General features: G+C 36.2%; 3 protein-coding genes across 3 annotated transcripts; all 3 read right to left on the minus strand.

The window, feature by feature from the left end:
• Window positions 1-292: 292 nt before the first annotated feature.
• On the minus strand, window positions 293-4,367 carry LOC107555170 (transcription cofactor vestigial-like protein 1). The gene is made up of 4 exons (XM_016237870.1): window positions 4,172-4,367; window positions 2,709-2,893; window positions 2,229-2,621; window positions 293-645 (listed from the first exon to the last, which is right to left on the minus strand). The coding sequence occupies exons 2-4, from the start codon at window positions 2,890-2,892 to the stop codon at window positions 602-604; spliced, it is 621 nt and encodes a 206-aa protein (XP_016093356.1). The 5' UTR covers window position 2,893; window positions 4,172-4,367; the 3' UTR covers window positions 293-601.
• Window positions 4,368-4,452: 85 nt separating this feature from the next.
• LOC107555169 (HIV Tat-specific factor 1-like) lies at window positions 4,453-13,357 on the minus strand. Its single transcript, XM_016237869.1, has 10 exons — window positions 13,143-13,357; window positions 11,967-12,131; window positions 11,634-11,850; window positions 11,488-11,535; window positions 11,140-11,294; window positions 10,114-10,277; window positions 9,881-9,977; window positions 7,162-7,251; window positions 6,892-7,029; window positions 4,453-4,961 (listed from the first exon to the last, which is right to left on the minus strand). The coding sequence occupies exons 1-10, from the start codon at window positions 13,242-13,244 to the stop codon at window positions 4,677-4,679; spliced, it is 1,461 nt and encodes a 486-aa protein (XP_016093355.1). The 5' UTR covers window positions 13,245-13,357; the 3' UTR covers window positions 4,453-4,676.
• Window positions 13,358-14,079: 722 nt separating this feature from the next.
• LOC107555121 (adhesion G-protein coupled receptor G2-like) lies at window positions 14,080-18,683 on the minus strand. The gene is made up of 12 exons (XM_016237822.1): window positions 18,660-18,683; window positions 17,815-17,961; window positions 17,593-17,718; window positions 17,461-17,506; window positions 17,234-17,337; window positions 16,998-17,119; window positions 15,339-15,607; window positions 15,137-15,242; window positions 14,735-15,015; window positions 14,557-14,658; window positions 14,317-14,481; window positions 14,080-14,231 (listed from the first exon to the last, which is right to left on the minus strand). The coding sequence occupies exons 1-12, from the start codon at window positions 18,681-18,683 to the stop codon at window positions 14,080-14,082; spliced, it is 1,644 nt and encodes a 547-aa protein (XP_016093308.1).
• Window positions 18,684-21,010: the final 2,327 nt, after the last annotated feature.

Below are 21,010 nucleotides of genomic sequence, written 5' to 3' on the forward strand. Positions count from 1 at the left end.
TGCTCATGTCAGTTCACTTTTGCCATTGCATCAGCTTTACTTGGCCTTCTGTGTAACCTGATCTAGAGAGTTGACACAACTTGTTGATGAGGTTTTGAAGTTGTTGTTGTTTTTCATCCTCCAATGTATGGGGAACTTTTCAGAGAGAAAGTTTAATTTAAAAGTAACTATATTGAATATATTTGCTGACAAATTACTATAGTTTTTGCATTACAAAAATTATGGTCTATAGTAATAATATTAACTTTCAAAACACAGAATACTATAAACAAAAAAAGTTTTGTAAAACTATAATTGTATTACAAATCATACAAATAGACTTTACTTCCTCATTCACCCATTAAATAGTTAAGAGAAGTGAATTATTTTCAATCAGGTATTCTCTTATGTCCTACTACAAGATTCTTCACATGCTCACGGCTAAAATAAGCAATTAACTGCCATTTATCTCTGAGGAATGTCTGATACCATGAATATAATGTTTTGAGTCACTATGCCAGATGTCCAAAAGCACAGAATTCCTAAGCTTACGTAATAATGTAAACACAGTCAGTCTTGTGCTGAAAATATATTTTTGATCATAGAGTCAGAAATCGCTTCTTCAATACCAGTACAAATCCTTAGGTATTTCTGAGGCAGGCACACCTGAAAAACACAAGATGATCACAAATAAATAATTTATCACCACATAAACAAACCCTTCCTTTATGTACTGCAATTAAGTCTACATTCCGAATATGCATACTTCCCTATTCTACATTAGATGAAATCAGTATGTGAAAAGAATAGAATGTACCAATTCACAGCATTCATAAAACAGTAGACGAAAAGTACCCAAATGCACTTAGCTTAAAGGGATACTACACCCAAAAAATGAAAATTCTGTAATTATTTACTCACCGTCAAGTTGTTCCAAACCTGTATGAATTAATTTCTTCTACTGAACACAAAAGAAGATATTTTGAAAAATGTGGGTAACTCATAGGCGGAGCTGTGTAAGGCTTAGCCTTCCCCTGGCCACGGGGACTTGGGGCAAAAATGCCACTAAATTGGACAAAAATGCCCCTGCACAAACAAATTAAAGATATTACGTCTGTTGCTAACAATGTGAATTTGAATAGACAGTGTCGATTGCGGCATTAAATTAAGATCTGCTCATGTTGCACGGCATTTTTTTTACAGCGTTGCGCATTTTAACCAATCACACACATATCTGTTGAGCTTAAGAATGCAATGGCCAATCAGAAGCGTTCAGATGAGTCATCGTTCAAACTTGCGCGCGCGTTCGCTGACTGAATTACGGACTCTTGCGAATTCTCTCATTATAAACAACAAAGTGCAAATGTAAGTAAGAGTTTCATTTAACAGTGTATACAGCTTCAGTGATTATAACAATGGTTTTGTTTTTTTGAGAGTGCTTAAACTCGCGATAGATCAATGTTAGTGATAATGACACTTTCTATATATAATTTATTCGGTTTTTGAATAACAGTGGAAAGGAAACGTTATATAATTATCAAGTTCTAACGTTTTTATTAAATTGTAATCACGTTAAATACAAATTCAGTCCCATTAAACATTTTTTTAGCCTACATGACACCCATGTCTGGTTCTTGACTAAAAAGACGGGTTTGATGTCGGTTTTTATGATGTTTAATACATTTGGCTGCTTTTAGCCTTACCCTGGAGTTGGTTCACCCTCCGCCTATGGGGTAACTAAACAGCTTTTGGTCCCCACTGACCATAGAATTTTTTTCTCCATACTATAGAAATCAATGGGGACCAGCCACCCTTTTGGTCACCCACATTCTTCAAAATATATTCTTTTATATTCAACTGAAGAAATAAACTCATACAGGTTTCGAATAACTTGAGTATGAGTAAATGGTAACAGAATGTTAATTTTTGGGTGAACTATGCCTTTAAATAGATGAATTCATACTATTATTACTACATACTACTATTTTTGAACAGTCACAAAGTAATAATTATTCAAAAGAAGCACCTAAGGTGCGTCCCAATTTGTGTAATTTGCACTATCTATGCCATTTTGTAGTATAGTGTGAGTATTTATTGCATTTATTTGAGCATAGCATTATAATTACAATACCATAGGCTATAGCAATAATTACTAGCTGACTGTTCATTATTCCTTACTTAAGAATTTATTTCCTGTGCTCTTGCAATATATTCTTTTGTGAGCAAACAGTTAGCAATGGCATAAGTACCTGAATCTAGGCCGATCCTGCTTCCATCCTTAAAGGCCGTCCCAGAATGCCACTCTGGTCTGGTATCTGATTTTGAGAAGGGTGAGATCATGATGCCCCCTGTTGGCCGATCCATTTGTAACAGGTTCAGGTAAGAGTTGGCACTGCTCTCAGCAGCCATGGGCTGTTGGTAGAGTATTTGAGGCAGTTCGAAGGCTGTGCCCTGTCTGGATGGACATGGCCAGAGGGATGACGATGATGATGATAGTACTGAGGGATTCACAATAACTCCCTGGGATGGAGGTGTAGGTTCCATGGATGTCAATTGGGTCAGCTTTGAGGAACCGGAAGGGTGTGTGGACTTAGTCCATGTTAGACCAGAAGAAGCCCATGATGATGATGATGATGGTACATCTGGGATAAGAAATGCATTAGACAGACAGACAGACCGATAGATAGATAGATAGATAGATAGATAGATAGATAGATAGATAGACGCACCAGATTTGGGAGTCCTACTGCTGTCCTTGGCTTTAGTACTGAGGTCTTTTGGTGTGGTTGCTTTATTCAGGGCACGGAAAAAGTGCTCATCCACTGCAGTGTTGATGTCGCCTTGATAGTATGTAAAGAGCTGGGGAGGATTTTTACAGTCCTCAGAGCGCTTTAACACTCTGTTCTCCATCATCCTGATTTAGGAATACAACATAGATGGATTATTTTACAAAACAGGTTCCATTTGGGTCCCCTATTTAAATGTGTAAACAAGATTTAACAATGAAATCTATCTAGCATTTTACATTGAAAAGCAATTAATCACCTTGGAATTATAAGGTTCTATCTGACATTTTTGTCAAAATTGAGTTATTCACATATTCTTATTCGGTGACAACTTATTTACATTATGTGATGTTTTTATTTTATTTTTTAAGTTGTGTACATTTTGGGACTGATGTATGAAAGAGACTTGTTCCACATATCACCATATGGAATGCAAAAACTTCGAAGCTCAATATCTCGAAACTGCTCAGAAAGCAGATAGAACCGTATAATTCCAAGGTGACAAATTTACTATCCTATATGTTAAAATAAATAAAATAGGAAACACTGTCATTACACCATTCTTTCAAGGAGTGAACTCTCTAAGGACGTTAAAGAGTTCTCATTAACACTTTATCTTATGTATTTTACAACATAACCCCTAATACAATTACAAACTAAACTTTTTCAAGCATTTTGTAATTTAATTACCTTGAGTACAAGGATTGTCATGTTAAACTGTAAAAATATTGGTTTCCACAAAAATATTAAGCAGCACAATTGTTTTCAATAACAGTAAGAAATCTTTCTTAAGCACCAAATCTGAGTATTAGAATGATTTCTGAAGGATCATGTGACACTGAAGATTCAAGAAAATAACTGCTGAAAATTCACAGGAATAATCGATATTTTGAAATTTATTACAATAGAAAACTCTTATTTTAAATTGTATATATATTTCAAAATAGTTGTAGCCTTGGTGAGCATAAGAGACTTCTTTCAACGATATTAAACAAATCTTACCAACCTCAAATGTTTAAAAAGTAGTGTATATTACGGTTTATGACTGTAGCTTGAGATGGTACAATGTCATTTATTAATATTTAAACATTATTTATTTGATAGAATATTTAAACCTCAGCCATCAAAAATGCTTAAAAGAAAATTATCCAACTGGTTAAAACTGGCTATACAAAATCCTTGAGGGGGAAAACGAAATATCATATAAATAAGCTCTTATTTAGAAATAAAGATACATTTAAAAAAACATTAGGTAAAAGCTATTAAAAAAAAAGACAAAATTAAATCCTCACTTCTAAATGGGAACAAGCTATACAGTTCCTGCTTACACTTTAAGCACTCCTTTCTCAAATTGAAACAGGACTTTAATTGCATTCACAAATAAATCAAAACACCAAACTGCTTACCGAACTGAATCCAGCCAACATTCAGCCACCGATCATACTAAAACAAAACGAATATGATACTAAGTGCAGGAGGTGCTCTTCTTTACATGTGCACTGAAAAATGCACCCGAGCGAGTTGAACAAGGTCTCTCAAACAGATAAAATCACAGCTGTCATTAGGCTTACATGTAACTACCCTTAAGGAAACTGCTTGTTTTTTTGTTCCCTTATAAACCAGAGATCTTGTTAGTGAGTGAAGCTAATAAACATCTTTTTCATGAAAGCAAGAAACAATGATGCAGTCACAAAAAGTTTTTTACTATAAAACTATTAACAGATGTTCAAATTGATTCAGACAAAGACACACATTAGCATAAAATCACACAAATTACTATTTTGTCAAATTTCCATTATTGTCCTTATTTTGATATGGTGAAACGCACAGACATGTCATGGGAATAAACAATTAAAAGGAAACATTGTATATTAGTATGAAGATGTTTTAGCAAGAGACATTAAACAAGTCCTACGCATCCTCATCACTTCCTGCTAAACTGCTATCGGTCGACGCTACTCCTCCTTCCTCTACCTCGTCGTGCTCCTTCTCATCTTTCCCCTCTTGCGGTTTTGCAGTGCTTTCGTTTGTATGTTCCTCCTGTCGAGTCTGTTCTGCTGTTTCTTGTGTGCTGGAATTTTGTTGTTCAACTGCTTTTGAGGAGTCTGCTATAGCTTTGGCAGATGCACTCTCATCACTCAGGAAAGAGGACCAGGTTTTCAGTCTCTCTTCTCGTTCTCGTGAGGTTTCCTCAACCTGGGTGACCAGAACCAAAATGTGAGACAAAGAAAAACAAGCAGAAGAGACAGAAATGATCAATGATTTTAGTTTCTTTTGTTGTGTTTGTCACTATATAGTGGGTATAGAAAATAATTACTCCCCTTTAAAATAATCACATTTTGTTGCTTTGCAGCCTGAAATGAAGATGGACACAGTTTTTGTTTTATCCAGCTGTATTTACGCAATATACAAGTGAAAGATATAACACCAACATGTCAGGAAAAAATAAAAAACCACAATCACTGAGTTGGAAAAATGATCACCCCCTTGTGCCAGTATTTTGTTGAACCACCTTTTGCTTTAATTACAGCCTTTAGTCTGTTGGGATACGTCTCTGTCTCTACTAACTTTGTCTAGACTTTGCAATATTTGCCCACTCTTCTTTGCAGAACTGCTCAAGTTCAGTTAAATTTGATGGTGAAATCTTTGTCTCATCTGCCTCAGAATCTTCAAGGTGTGTTTTGGCAAAGCTCAGTCGTGACTGCATGTGGCCTTTCTTGAGGAGTGGCTTTTTTCTTGCAACCCTCCCATACAAGCCACATTTGTGGAGTATTTTTAATAGCTGTCGTCACATGCACACAATGACCACTCTTTGTCATAAATTCCTGCAACTGCTTCAGAGTTGCTGTAGGCCTCTTGGTCGTATCTCTGACAAGTTTCCTCCTGGCTCATTCATCCAGTTTGGAGCGACGTCCTGAATTGAGTTTACAAGTCATTTCAACCCTCTACGCACACAGTGGCGATATAATTGCCATTTGCAAGTAAATGTTTTAGTTTACTCGCCAGACTACTATTTTACACACACACAACCAGCATATCTTCTGCTTGTTCTTAAAAGCTGAATAATTCTAAATGAACTTTTGACAGGAAAACACAACAAAGAATATCGTTTACATGTCGTCGATTCAGCGTGGTACGCAAGACTCTCGCTCTTCCTCTAGCGCTATCAGCAAAGTGGCGTCGAGTCGTGCGCCTTCACATTAGTTTACGTTGCGTCAAATACAGGTAAGCTGCGCATTCATTGAGCTGAATTGAAATAGTACAGATCGCTTGACAGAGAGTGACGCTCTCACTCAGTCAGATTGTTCTATGCTAAGCTTGTAATTAGCCTCTAACACACACACTGGCGAGTAAAATCTAAGAATTTATTAGCCAATGGCTAACGATAGACATTTATTCACCCAGAGTGAAGATTTACTCGCAATGCAGAGGGTTGCATTTTTAGAATGGGGGTGATCCTTTTTCCAGTGATTCGGTTTTTTTATTGATTTTTTTCTGACAGGTTGGTGTTATATCTTTCACTTGGAGTTATAAATTGCACTGAGTAAATACAGCTGGATAAAACAAAAACTGTCTTCATTTCAGGGTGCAAAGCCACAAAATGTGATTTTAAAGGGGAATTATTATTTTCTATACCTACTGTATGTCTCTATAGATTTACATTTATATTTCAGCTTTAGTTTTAGCAATTTTAGCAAAGTTAAACTAAATCAAAATGAGAAATGTTGCCTTGGCAACTGGCTGGCACTTTTTTCATTCAAAAATGCTTTTTCTTCAATGGTTTTAGTTTTTGTTAATGACCCTGAAATTGACCCTATTAACTTACGTAATATACATCTCTGGCCTAATTGTGCAGGTGATTCCAAAGGGAAAAATTTCTCTTTACACAATGTAATAACTTTCCTTTTCTGATGACATCATTAAGGTCATGCAAACGCGCATTCGGTTTTGTATGTATGTAACACGCATTACATGATTTAGCAAATTCCTGATGAATAAACTAAAGTCCCTCTCTACTTTTTTGATCTTCAAACATCCTGTTTCATTCAGAAAATATCAGATTGAGGAAGTAAAATGGGTTGCAAACAGCAATTCATGATGGCTTTAAATAGACCAAGTATTTTACCTGGTAGTCAGTTACACCATCCCACAGCTGTGCTGACAGTTTCCTCCCACCAAACCAGCGTCCATTCAGAGCTATCTGACACGTGTCCGCCTCTTCGGGTTCCTTAAAAGCCACAGATGCCACTCCATCAGGGTGCCTCTGATTTCCATGGAAAAAGCAAAGAGTATAGTGTTAGAAATGGCAGAAATAGAGACATTTGAATGGTTGCTGACTTTAAATGCAAATATGTTGTATTATAATAATTGTGGACAGGAGTAAAAGAGGACTTACATCAAAAATTACGACCTTCTTCACTTGCCCGAATTTCTCACATTCTGTGCGTAGATCATCTCTGTACTCATTCAGAACCAAAGGATCCTCCTGCATGAGACATAGGGCACAGCTCTTCAACAGATTATCAGTCAAAAGTTTGGACACATTTGACTTAAAGAGGTCATATGATGCGATTTAAATTTTTCCTTTCTCTTTGGAGTGTTACAAGCTCTTGGTGCATAAAGAAGATCTGTAAAGTTGCAAAGACTAAAGTCTCAAATCCAAAGAGATATTCTTTATAAAAGTTAAGAGTCAGCCATGCCTACCTAAAACAGCTCGTTCTAACACGTCCTCACATGTCTACGTCACGATGTGAGAAGATTTGCATAACGCCGCCCAAATGTTCATGCAAAGAACGAAGGCGTAACTTTTATTCTCGCTGTAGTATTGTTGCTGCCGCCGCCGCCATGTCGTGAAGGCACTGTGTGATTCGTTGTGAAAGCGAAACTACTTTGTTTGGCCTTCCAAAAGAGGACGGGGTCGTCACATGTGGTTGCCGCAAGCCCTCCGGACGCTGCTTCGTCGAATCCACCGCCTCTGCTCACTCTAGCCCGCCGGCCGTTCCTCACTTTATCCCCCGGCCTCTGCTCACTCTAGGCTGCCGCTCACTCAAGTGTGTGATGCTGTGTTTCGTTGTGAAAGCGAAACTACTTTGTTTGGCCTTCCAAAAATGGACACGACTACAAATCAGTGGTTAAGTTGTATTTACAACACTGTTCCAGAACACTTCAACCCAAATATTCAGATGTGTGCAGCACATTTTATGGAGGACTGTTTCCTGATCCTGGTAGATTACACTACAATGCCGGCTGTTCTGACTCACAGACTGCAAGTACGTTTTTTATATTTAAAGAGTTTTTATATTTTATATATTTAAGGCAATAAAAATAGTTTTTTAGGCAGTGTAGAGTAGGGCTTGTTGTTTGTAATTTCTCTGATCACAAATGCAGACATGGTTTTATGTTTACGCGGCGCGATGCAACGCAACGCATAAAAAGACAGTAAAAGTCATTATAATCCATAATTATGTCCCCACTGGATGCAACGAATGCCTCGTTTATAATGGGGTTTATTATTTCTGAATCATCGCTCCGGCCTGACAGGGTATCATCACAATATGGTAAGGGCCATAACATTTCCGTCACACGCTTGAGGTATTCGGCCAATCACAACGCACTAAATATCTGACCAATCACAGCACACCGCGCTTTTTTAGAACGTTGAGCTTTGTAAAAATCGACACGTTTCAGAAAGGCAGGGCATAGAGGAGAAACAATAATGAACAGTATGTGGAAAATAACGTGTTTTTTTAACCTTAAACCCATAAAAAGGTCATTACACCAAATACACAAAATAATGTTCTTTTTAGCAACATCATATGACCCCTTTAATTTATATTCCTCATTTAAAAAAACTTTGATCTAAAGGCTCAAGGTTAAACATTTAAATGAACTTTGTTGATAAATATAAATTGTGCCTAACAGGTACTAAAAATTTTTTTATATATATATAAAAAAAAAAATCTTAAAACGTATGAGGTTGGACATATTTTTGAATGTCCAGAATGTGCAGAGCTGAAATCTAGCAACTTTGAAGAAGCTGTAATATAATATGGAATTGGTTAGTTTAATATTGGTGGTTAATTTTGATACTTCCATTTGCTAATACTTTAACATCACAAATAATCAAAGGGTGAGTAAGTGTGTCCAAACATTTAATTGGCAGTGTACATTACTGTTTAAAATTTGGGGCTGGTAAGGCTTTTAAAAGTTATTAGTCTCTTATGCTCACCAAAGATACCGTAAATACAATAAAAACAGTAATATTGTGAAATATTATTATTATTACAATTTTAAGCATCATTACACAGGTCTTTAGTGCCACATTATCCTTTAGGAAATCATTCTAATATGCTGATTTGCTGCTCAAGAAACATTTCTTATTATTATCAATGTTGAAAACAGTTGTGCTGCTTAATATTTTTGTGGAAACCATAATACATTTTTTCATAAATTCTTTGATGAATAGAAACAACATTTAATTGCCGAATTGAGTTTAATTGAATTTAGTTGATAAGTTAAAATATTAATATTAATAGTAATCTTACTAAACTTTTGAACGATAGTGTGTATGTAGTTTCTCAGAATTAAATTATTATTTATAATTGAGAACTATATTACTTATAGTTGCGTCATATACATAGTTTTAGTTCAATTTAAGTATCAAGTCTCATTCATTAAACACAATTAATAGTCACAGAAATCATGACGTTGCTTGAATTGCAGATCCACGCCTGCATTCCTACAACCATCTGACCCTTTAGGTTGCACCTACTTCAGGAATGCAGACAGACCTGCTGTGAGATGTTCATCGCTGTCACAGAGAAACTAAACAATGCCGTAGCTCTAAACTGTTACTAATCAAGAGCATTACTGTAATAAACTTCATACATCTTGAATACCAGTTTAAGGCTGAAGTTATTCTGAGCTGTGAAAAGAAGTTCTGTAGGTCTGGTTTCAGCTGCAGCAAAAGATATTTGACAAAAGCCTTGTCAGGAGGTACTTTTTCATGCAGACGGCATTCAATGTAAAGTGTTGCCAACAAAAAGTTATTCTATTCTGTAGTATGTTCCAGTGCATTTGTGGGTGTGTCAGTGTGATTTGTGATTAATTCTTGCCTCAAAGTCACTGGGATGAAACATGTTTTGGATGATGATGACTTTTTCATGCCTTTTGCGAGTTTCCCCAGCCTTCTCCGGCCTCCAGTCCAGCTGCCTGTTAATCATAAATTACAAAAATGTCAGTCATATCTACAGCAACACAGAAAATATGGTGATTAGGCAAAGCATTATTGCACCATGCGCCGGAATCAACTATATAGAGCTGCAAGTCAGTTTGAACAGGTTCTTACTTTTGTTGCTGCTGAAGCTTTTTGCGGTATTCTTTGTTCTTTTTCTTCTTCTTGTTGGCGTCATATTGTCCTTTGAGTTCGAATCGCGCTCCCTCCACGTGTAGCCGGTAGCCCCGAATCTCTGACTCATCCAAAAGCCGCTCGGCAAGAGCTACAGACTCTTTCTGCAAGGAATTATAAAATAATGAAAACATTTGTCTACAAATGACATAAACAAGCATGTAAACAATGTTTAAGAGGTTAAAAATGTTCATTTAAAATACAGCTGAATATTTTTTTTTAAGTTGCAAATAGCTAAAATGGTTGTAATTTTAAGTACTAAATTACTATAACTAAAAATACAAAAAATAAAGCTAAATAGAATTATAAAAAAACAGATAAACAACAAAAGTACATAAAATTACTTAAAACTGAACTAAATTTAAAATGAAAATATAAAAATCTAATTCAAAAGAATTAATAAATAGTATAATAGTATATAAATAATAGTAAAATAACATTGAATGTAAACCATGTAAGTGTTTTTATTTTACATATTTAGAACATAACTTTCATGTTGTGTTTTGGTCATTTAGAGACCCAGCGAGGGTTATCTTTTTCCTGAAAATGCTAGTTAATGTTATCAAATTGGACTAAAACTAACTGACTTTGCTCACACGGGGTATAACAACTTCTCAAAAAAAAAAAATTCTGATAATTTTTGGGGCACTTTTTCACTGTGTTACATTGGTGTTCCCGGTCAAAAATAACCAGCCTTGTAAATTTCTTGTTATGCTGTCAACTTGTTTTCTTTCAGTTGTCATGGGTTTTACATTTCTTTTTGGAGCCGACCGATGGTAGACTTCTGAGCTTATGCACTTTAGTTTGAGTAAACCCTGGCAAAAATATCCACATATAATGCTCTTTTACTCAAGCTAAGTTGCATAAGTACAGATCAATGAAGCATACGATCTATCAATTTCATTCAAAATTTTCAGCACAGCACAAGAGATAAATATACCTGATCATAGCATTACAATGACCAACCTTTAGGTAGCAGCAAAGTCCATCTCCTTTTTGGTTCCCGTCCTTGTCCTTGTAAAGCTTAATTTTATACTCTTCTGTGATAGGGTCACGCATGATAATTCCACATTTGGACATGATCTCCACAAACTCATCAGGAGTAATATCTGGAGGAAGACCTAGCAGAAAGACACATTCACTAAAACACATTTCGTGAACTAAATTTTGGATTGACAGCCAATTGATTTAAAAAACAAACCTGGTCATATCATACCAGTATTTACAACATGAAATCAAATTCATATCAAAATTAAAAACAAATAGCACATAAATAAAAACAAATGGCAATCTAAAAATGTGGAAATTATTTACCCGTCACATAAACATTGGTGTTTTTGTCCTTTTCAACTTCAAACCATCCTGTAAAACACATCACATGTGTTTGTTAATATAATTAGAATACTTGGTAAAAAATAAATAAATACATAAAATAAAATTGGTAATGAATAACTTCTAACCTGGATCTGCTTTCCTTTTCTCTCCTTTCTGAGCTCCCTCCTTAGCTGTTCCCTGGTTTGAGCTCTCCTCCTGCTTCTTGGGTTCTTCAGGTTTCTTGGGCTCCTCCGGTTTGGCAGGGAGGGATTCGGAGAAAGGGACCGCAGCAGTTGGATCAGGGGCCCCATCCTCATTGAATCCATAGTTTGCTTGATATGCTGCGATGAAATCATCATTTACCTATAAAGAAACAAATAAGTGAACTTTAATACAGAACTTACTGCGAATGAGCTCTTACTGGGTTATGAAAACAGACTAATTGAGTAAAAGTAGTATTCTCTTTGGTAACCGGAGACCTTTGGAAACCATGCTCTCTTTTCATGGTCCCAGTCGTACACAGTGCCGTCTTCTGGGTCGACGTATGTGTTTGGATCCTCTCCACCCTCTCGCCTCTGTTCATACAGCTGCTGCAAACGGAGCTGCTCATGGAACACTTTATTACTATCTGAATCACCGCTCATCTACAGAAACCAAGATAAGACAGAGATATTTGTGAATCATGAGCTCTGCAGACACGAAAGAAACTATATATATAAAAACATACATACATATGTGTGTGTGTATATATATATATATATATGGGAGGGAATCACAGGGCACCTCAAAATACGATACAATACATGGCTCACGATACCAACAATATCATGATACAGCAATTCTGCTATAACATATATATTGCTAGACAATCCTACAATATAATGCAAATAATGTAGTTCTTGTACATCGCATACTCTTTGTCAATTTTGTTTGTCCCATCAATGGTGTAAAAGTCGAGGTGGGTTCAGACTTTGGACTTAAACGTGGCTGGGGCATCTATTATTTTACTCACACTGCTGTCCGCCATCCCGTTAAAAACCTCTTTTTCTTAGGCTAGTTAACTTATGTTCACGTTTCCCTCATTCATGTGTTGAGCGTCACCTCGAGGAGCCATTAAGTAGCGAGATGGGAGCAGGGAAGTCTATTTAGAGCGCCTCGTTTTATTAATTTAAATGTCGAAGGACAACGATATATTGCACGATCGATATTGTGTATATATGGCCCATCTACATTCGTTGCCATTACATTTTAGTGAAAATTTAGTTACAAGGTGATTATAATGGCAACCAATGTAACGTTAGATAGGCTAAGTGTGATAGCCAGGCTAAAAACAATAAGAAACCGATAGACCACACTGGAAAGAAATGAATTTTGGGCGTGCAGTAAGAATTGCCGCTTCATTTGGGTCCTGTTATGAGTTCTCAAAGTTTTCAGCCAAAACATGTCTTGATAGTTTTGACAATGAGACAGACTGATGTGAACTGAGCCACATCAATCCGCTTATGATGATGGGACGGGTAAACACACAGCTGCTTATCCGCTTTTTTTAGAGCCACTGCATCTAGATTTAATATATGAGGTGAACAATAAGGATCTGCTTATAATACAATGCTTTAACATTTTTAAATAAAGAATATAGGAAAAAAACATCCCACCTTTCCAGTGCTGAGCCTCCAAAACGTACAAGTCTTGCACTTCCGAAGAACGTGCAAGTCCGCAGCTATGCGTCTTCCGGGATGCAACTGTCGGCCGCACATGTGTAGTTCCTCTTGCAGTACTAACAAGTCCCAAATCGCACTTATGCACTATTCTAGGACGTTTTTAGTATATAATAGTGCGAGTAGTGCGTTCACACTGAAAATTAATTACGTAGCGAAGTGACTCCGTTTATGAATGACAAAATAACTTTATATCAGGGCTGTCCAAACTCAGTCCTGGAGGGCCGGTGTCCTGCAGAGTTTAGCTCCAACTTGCCTCAGCACACCTGACTGGAAGTTCCTATGCCTAGTAAGAGCTTGATTAGCTGGTTCAGGTGTGTTTAATGAGGGTTGGAGCTAAACTCTGCAGGACACCGGCCCTCCAGGACCGAGTTTGGACAGCCCTGCCTTATATAATTCATACACTACATGGTTGAGTACATAGTGCATAGGTACATAGTGTATGAGTGCATAGTGTATAGTGCGTCATTTGGGACGCAGCTTATGTTTTTCACTCAAATTCACTCTTTAGGTTTATTTAGACCTTAAAAGATTTATTAAGGAAATGTGTTGATTATTTCACAAAAATGGCACATCTCCTCAAACAAATAATACATTACATCATTTAAATATTTGATGTACATGTTGACACAGGAATAGGTGCATTAGTACAGTGACTCCTAATCAAGCCAGATTTACATCATTTTTGTTTAAGCCTCAACATAATTTTTCTTGATTGTTTCATGAAACAATGTTAGGATATAATATAATCTGAGGATTCGGTTTTCTACATGTTTATTCACTAATTTTTTAAGAGCCAAATGTCATTTTAAAATGGAAAGTTACCAGAAAAACATGCACTTCAGTACAGAGCAACAAACAAAAACAGTCACATTTATGTGGGATAGATATCTATGTCAAATCCATTCTTCCATGGCCTTGAAGGAAACTCGAGCCCACTTGCTGTGGCAGGAGATGTATGGTAGGGAAGAACCGTCAATCCTGCTCTGGCTCTTGGTATTACCAAACTGTTTTCATATACAAATCCTATCACAGGAAAAGTTAAGACAAGAAAACGTAAAATATTTGAACACTATAGTATTAACAATATATTATATTGGTAATGTCTTACCCAGGTCGGGTCTTGTGATAGTCATTTGACGTTGGCTGGACTCTGAGGAAACCGTTGAGCTCTGAGTTGAATTAGACTTGATGGATCTCACAGATGCCATGAAAGGAAACGTATTTGGTGGCTTGGGTTTGTGTTTGGGAACCACAGTTGCAGTTTGGCTCCATTCTGAAAACAATCAGGAAGTTAGTGTTTGTGTTTTCCAAGATTGTTACAGTTACAAGAAAGGAATTTGTGCTTTACCAGAGTATTCCTGCAGCTTGAAAGCACCGCAACATAAATGTATTCTCCATTGCTTGCATACATTTTCCTTCATGAGACAATGGAACACAAAAATAAAGAATCCTGGAACAAATCACAACATATTAATGGACTAGATCCTAAAACTGAATCTAAATGAATTGTATGTGCTCTTTCTCACCTTGAAGGCTATTCAGTATGGAGAACAGGTAGAGGAGGGACACTTTGACAGGACCCCAGGCGAGAAAAGCCACAGACCAGGTGAGACCCAATAAAAAGGTAAGGCTCACCACAGCACGCAGATCTTTCAAGATCCCACTTCGGGTGCCTGCCGGTTGATTGACTTGCATGTTTCGGATCTGGATCAGAACCACTAAGAAGATGGAGCCATTGCACAGTAGTATGAAGGCTATGTAGCTCACTACTGACATGTAGAAAACCACATCATTTTGCACCCAGCAGCTGAAAAAGATATGAAATAATTTACTTTCATTCGACATGATGATAATGTAAAGTTATTTCTTATTTGTAATGTTGTTCTGTCACGATTTTCATGAAAAATCAATCATCCAACTTCACTAACAACATTTCCGAATCATCCAGTGTCATTTGAGAATCACTCATGGTGTTCATGCCATATGCATCTCTCTTTATAGCCACCACCAAGCCACATATAATAAGAGGAATCCCTGTACAAAGACATAATGGATGTTAAGCAGAGATAAATGAACGAATTGAAAACATAAATCTGTCTCTAAATGTTTAAATGAGCTTAAATGTCTCACCCCAGCCAAGCAGGCAGAATTTCAAGATGTATGAGGGCACATACACATTGAAAACTTTAACCAAAGCAAAGTACATATTCACAGCCCCCAAGCCCATCCAGGTGAAGGAAGTCAATAAGAAATAGTGTAAAGTCACTGCTACAGCAATGCACAGGCCATGGATGCCCAAAGAAGAAATCCAGGAGTTCAGCAGGAACACCAGGTTCAGTCCCAGTAATGCAAGAGACAGATTCAACAGAATTTTGGATGGGTAGTCTCTTCTTAACTTCCTGTATTAAGATGCAATGCATCCAAAGTTGATAGCAAAGCAATGTAACATGAGAAATGACATATAAAATGTAAATTTTCTTGTAAAACATTTAGAATAGATATGAAAATGATGGCATTGGGGAGAGCGAGGTGATTTGAGCCTGTGGGGAAGTTGAGCCACCCCTTTTTTCTAGGCAACTTTAAAACAAAATTGGTGATGTGACAACAAGTTATCCATTTTACTCGCCCTGTGATGGAATGTCCATGGAATAATTGGTAACTACATTTAAGTAAAAAACAACAACAGTTTTTTGCTGTTCAAAGTGATTTTTGTATGAAGGACTCATGCTTCTGTGTCTGAACAATTACATTGAAAAAATATCACACGAGTTTGTGCTTTAGGAGGTTAATATTTGAGGCTATACTGTTAGCATGATGTTAGCTCTAAACCTATGGATGATACAAGTTTGTTAAAATGGTAGTAGTGGGGTAATTTGAGCCAAAAGTCCTGGGGTAAGTTGAGCCAGTGGCTCACCCCTTCTTATGATTATAAAGTATTATTTTACTGTAATTCTACATTATACTTCATTAATTTTAAACATTTTTGTTTTTGTTATGAACTTGATTTTGTTCTGAAAATGTTAAATAGGCCTTGTTTATGAAAATTGGCCATTGAAGTTTTTTATGGAATTGTATTTCCCTGCAACATCTATAAGTGGGATGTTAAGTTCTATTAAGCCCAGTTCTGTAAGGTCAATTGCAGTCAGTTTTTATTTTTTGAATTTTATTTTGTGCTGAAATTTTTAAATAATTTAAAAAATGCCTTCAGAGTTGTGAACTGTATCTTTAAATAAAAGTTTTAGAAGTATAATTCCATTATCCAAACCTCTTTGTCCTTATTAGGGTTGTGGGGAGCTGGAGCATAACCCAGCGTTTTGAGCCACAGGTAAAGAAAAACCCTTGATGGATGGTCAGTCCACCACTAGGCTCACATATAGATTTGAAGAAGTCATTTTTATTGAATTTATCTTCCTTTGATATAGCATGAGGTGAAAATGTTCAGTTTTACTTCAGCATAATCAATGGCACAGCTTAACTTTTTGTGGCTCAACTTGCCCTCTGCCTATTCTCAATTTACACTGCACTGGGGGCAAGTTGAGCCAAGAGACCACTTTTTTTTTTTCAAAGCCATATTTTATAACAAGTATTTAGATTAAAATGATTATTCCCAAGGATGCACCACATCCTGAAATTTAAATACAAATTTAAGTTGGACGCATTACTGTCGTGTGCTCACTTTAAACACACCATAAGTAAAAACTGGCTCAACTCACCCCGTTCTACCCTATATGGGGGTAATGCGAGAATGCTGCATTGCCATATATAAACAAATTATAAATTACATCTTACTCTAAAAGGGTGTATGTTAGCACTGTGATCCCAAGAAAGCATGAAGACACACCACAACCCATGTATGTAATAAGAGTGAGGATTCGCTCATTCTTCTCATCAATGGGTGTTCTGGACACATCCTTAAAAAAACAAAAAAAACAACAACTTGGCTTAATAGACATTATTGAGACTAAAATATTCAATGCACATATAAGTAATTGTAACTGAGTATCAAACACAGAATCATGTTGTACCAGCAGCACTCCAAAGTGGGTCATGTGGTCACACAGACAGGTTGTGTAATCATTGCTGCTATTATATGTCCAGCACCCCTTTTGATTCCATCCGCCATATCCATCTAAAATAGAACATGCACAAACCCACCCACTCATGAAATATAGCACCTAATGTGAGAATAATAATAATAATAATGAATAATATTATAATATTAGATAATAATAATATTAGAATAATAACTTGCCATTCTTATTGAAATCCCAGTAGACACACTGGACATTCTGGTCTTTCTGTCAAAGGTAAAGACAAATTTAGAAATAATTTCTGCCAGTGTTTTTTTTTTATTCCTGGACATTCCTAAGTACTACTTACTTACTTTCTTAGTTGTTAGATGGTGCAGAGTGACTGCAACGTATTCTTTTAGGTTTTCAATGCGTCCTGTGGCATTGGTCACACTTGCAGACACCACGTAAGTGTTCAGTCTTTTCCCATCTGGGTCATTCTGAGACAAATTCACAAATGTAGTTTGTCAAAATAATCTAACAGTGAGACCCTGTTAAAATGAACATCTGCCACTGACGAAGTAAGATGAAGTCACCTTTGTTTGAAAGAGAGTCGGAACTCCGTAAAACTGAAACTGAACACGGGGGCTGGTGTTGTTTATGATGGGGAATCTCTCTTGTATTTCAGAGGGCAGAGAAATGAAGGCCACTGTACCATCAAAAGGCTCTCGGTTGATATAAATCTATAGAAGAAAAGCATAACGTTTGATCATTGTGTGATGATTTATATGCTTCATTACATTATATTACAATGTAAAACAGAAATTCAAACTTATTGGCCAAATAAGCTCAGTTTCTCTGAAACATTCAATGGTCAATTCTTGATTATGCTTAATTTATAATTATTACATAAATAATAAATTGTATATTATATTACATTACATAATATTATTATAACACATGCAGAATGTTTAAAAAGTTCGGGGTTGTCACCGAGGCTGCATTTATTGGATCAAAAATACAGTAAAATACTATAAAAATGATTTTATATTATAAATATTTTAATTCATATTTGAATGTAATTTATATTTAAATGAATTTTCAGCATCGTTACTCCAGTCTTCAGTGTCACATGATCCTTCAGAAATCATTTTAATTCACTGATTTGCTGCTCAAGACACAATTCTAACCATTATAAATGCTGAAAACAGCTGTGCTGCTCAATATTTTCTTTGGAAACCGTGATACATTTTTTCAGGATTCTTTGAATAGAAAGTTCAAAAGAACAGCATTTTTTTGGAATATAATTTTTTGTAACAATTTAAAGGTCTTCACTTTTCGATTCAATTGAATACATCCTTGCCTAATAAGTATCATTTATTTAAATTTAAAAAAAAAAAATTGTACTATCCCCAAACCTTATATAAAAATTAAGTTCCACAAGTTTCATGAAGGTGCTGTGCATGTGTGCTCACCTCAGGGTTTAAACCTTTGTTAGTGGATGAGACTCCAAAGGTGAGGTTGTGAAAATTTCCTTGGTCAATATTGACCACTGATATTGCTAAGGCAGAAGCTGTTAAACTGACCGACTCTCCAGTGAACCATAACATCTGGTCTCCAACAGACTCTGTGATGTTCAGAATACTACACAAATACAGTGAAGGGTTTTTTGTTTACACGGAAGGTATAAAAATCCACCTGTAAAACCCTCTCACCCAACACCAGACATAATTTAATGTATATTTACGCACAATATATTTCATTGTTAACCACAAACTAAATCATTTTCCATATTTGTTTGATTTTTATTACTATTGTTTAATAAAAATCAAGCAACTATATTAAATGAACACTCAGAGTCTTACATACACACACCTGTTGGTGAAAGGCAGCAGGTTGCTGTCAGACTCCAAGATGTCAGAGGTGATGTTGATAATGACCTCTCCCAGCGGAGGTGTGACCACGCTAACGTTAATCACATCGGCCAGTTTATCCAGTACCATTGAGAGCTCGTACTCATCCAGATCTTTGTTCTCATGTATTAAATCCTCAATCATGATCAGAATATCTTCTGCATTGTCTAATAGGGAAATGCACAGAGAGTGTTTTTAAGATGTGCCCATATATTATCATACGTTTGGATCATATAGATGCTAATGTGTTAAAACAGATTACTAACATACTTTTGTCTTTGCTGTGAATGAAATTATGCTTTTATGTTTAATTCAGTTCACTTCTGTTTATTTTAAAAGAATAGTTCACCCAAAATTAAAATTTGCTGAATTTTCTCACCCTCAGGACATCCCAGATGTAGCTGAGATTTGCAGAAATGTAGCATTACATCACTTGTTCACCGGTGAATGGGTGCTGTCAGAATGAGAATTGTGATGTTTTTATCAGCTGTTTGGACTCTCACTCTGACGGCACCCATTAACTGCAGAGGATCCATTGGTGAGCAAGTGATGTAATGCTAAATTTCTCCAAATCTGTTCTGATGAAGAAACACACTCATCTACATCTTGGATGACCTGAGGTTGAGAATTTTTTTTAGCAAATGTTCATTTTTGACTAAACAATTCCTTTAACAGAAAGCTTGTGTATCTAATTTAAATTATGTGAAGGGATTACCATTAGTGACTGTAATGTCCTCCAGGTCTGACACACTGTTGACCACAACCTGGCATTGCCCCAGGTCTGGAGATTTCCAAAGAGCATTGTTAGAATTTGCACCTAGAAAACTGTTGGGAGAGAAGGGTGAGACTGTCACAGTCAATAAACCTATCAAACCATGAATTATTATTACTATACTATTGCAAATTGTTCAGAGCTGCTTGACTCCAAGATACACAACATTATATAATGCTGTTCAGGTTCGGGTTTAAAACCTGCTCATCCATTTTATGGCTGTAAATAAACCTTGAACGACTGAAACATCATGGAAACACAAGAGATTGCTTTCCCTCTGCAATGAAATCGATCATACAAACAGTTCTGACATTAATGATACTACTATATGGAACATACATGTGATTAATTGGTTTACAGCAGCCCCTTCAAATATTAAACCTGACGCTTCCTCTTTTTAGAGTTAGTGATTAGGAACAATAACCTAGTGGAGTGTCAAAAAATGTACAGGCTGTCCATCAATGTCTCATTAAGTAGAACAGACAGGCAACTATGAACTGGAATTGTTAAATGATTTAATGCAATTATTATCATTTGATTAAAGATGAAGTGTGTAATTTCCGTGCCACACCAAATGTACTTGTAATTGGCTGTTTGAGACATTGGCTGAACTGTTCCGGGAAGAACGCTTTCCAGAATTTTTGCAAATTGAGAAAATTGAATGTTCCCTTTAAAGTTTTCCATAATCAATGTTTGTGTAAGTAAGGGAAAGAATTCTTAAAACTTTTGAAAATAATGTTTCATGACTTAATAGTAGCATAGGAGAACGTTCTTAGAATATTAATTAGTTAGATGGGAATGCTGGGAATTATTTTTGCATTTATGTCTGGTGCTGCTAGTAGTACAGAAATTACATTCTTTATCGTTAAGCGTCATATTTTGGTTTGGTTTGTATCACGCAGTATATTTAAAAATATTTTCAAAGTATATTTATTTTTAAAAAGTATGAAGGAATTTCGAACATCAATTCTATTTAGGTAAAAGTGAACATTTTCAAGAGGCTCTTACCATTGCCTATATGCTGTCTTTTCAGGGTTTCCCACACAGGAAAGTGAAACGATGAGCTGAACCCCAAACTGGGGCCATTTGAAAAGCCCATGCCTGGTG

This window comes from Sinocyclocheilus grahami, unplaced genomic scaffold (assembly GCF_001515645.1).
Source record: "Sinocyclocheilus grahami isolate Dianchi unplaced genomic scaffold, SAMN03320097.WGS_v1.1 scaffold526.1, whole genome shotgun sequence".
Classification (NCBI taxonomy): Eukaryota; Metazoa; Chordata; class Actinopteri; order Cypriniformes; family Cyprinidae; genus Sinocyclocheilus; species Sinocyclocheilus grahami.

Bases quoted from the DNA above. Each gene is read 5' to 3' on its own strand.
- LOC107555170 (XM_016237870.1), bottom strand. From the start codon at position 2,892: ATGATGGAGAACAGAGTGTTAAAGCGCTCTGAGGACTGTAAAAATCCT. The intron at 2,622-2,708 runs GTGCGTCTATCT...TTCTTATCCCAG, and splicing joins CAGTAGGACTCCCAAATCTG to ATGTACCATCATCATCATCA. The intron at 646-2,228 runs GTACTTATGCCA...TGTGTTTTTCAG, and splicing joins CAGGATCGGCCTAGATTCAG to GTGTGCCTGCCTCAGAAATA.
- LOC107555121 (XM_016237822.1), bottom strand. From the start codon at position 18,683: ATGCACAGCACCTTCATGAAACTT. The intron at 17,120-17,233 runs GTACAACATGAT...TGTTTTTTTAAG, and splicing joins CCCACTTTGGAGTGCTGCTG to GATGTGTCCAGAACACCCAT. The intron at 15,016-15,136 runs GTTAGTGAAGTT...TATCTTTTTCAG, and splicing joins CTGGATGATTCGGAAATGTT to CTGCTGGGTGCAAAATGATG.
- LOC107555169 (XM_016237869.1), bottom strand. From the start codon at position 13,244: ATGTGCGGCCGACAGTTGCATCCCGGAAGACGCATAGCTGCGGACTTG. The intron at 11,536-11,633 runs GTTAGAAGTTAT...TGTGTTTTACAG, and splicing joins GAAAAGGAAAGCAGATCCAG to GATGGTTTGAAGTTGAAAAG. The intron at 4,962-6,891 runs GTAAAATACTTG...CTGGTCACCCAG, and splicing joins ATGGTGTAACTGACTACCAG to GTTGAGGAAACCTCACGAGA.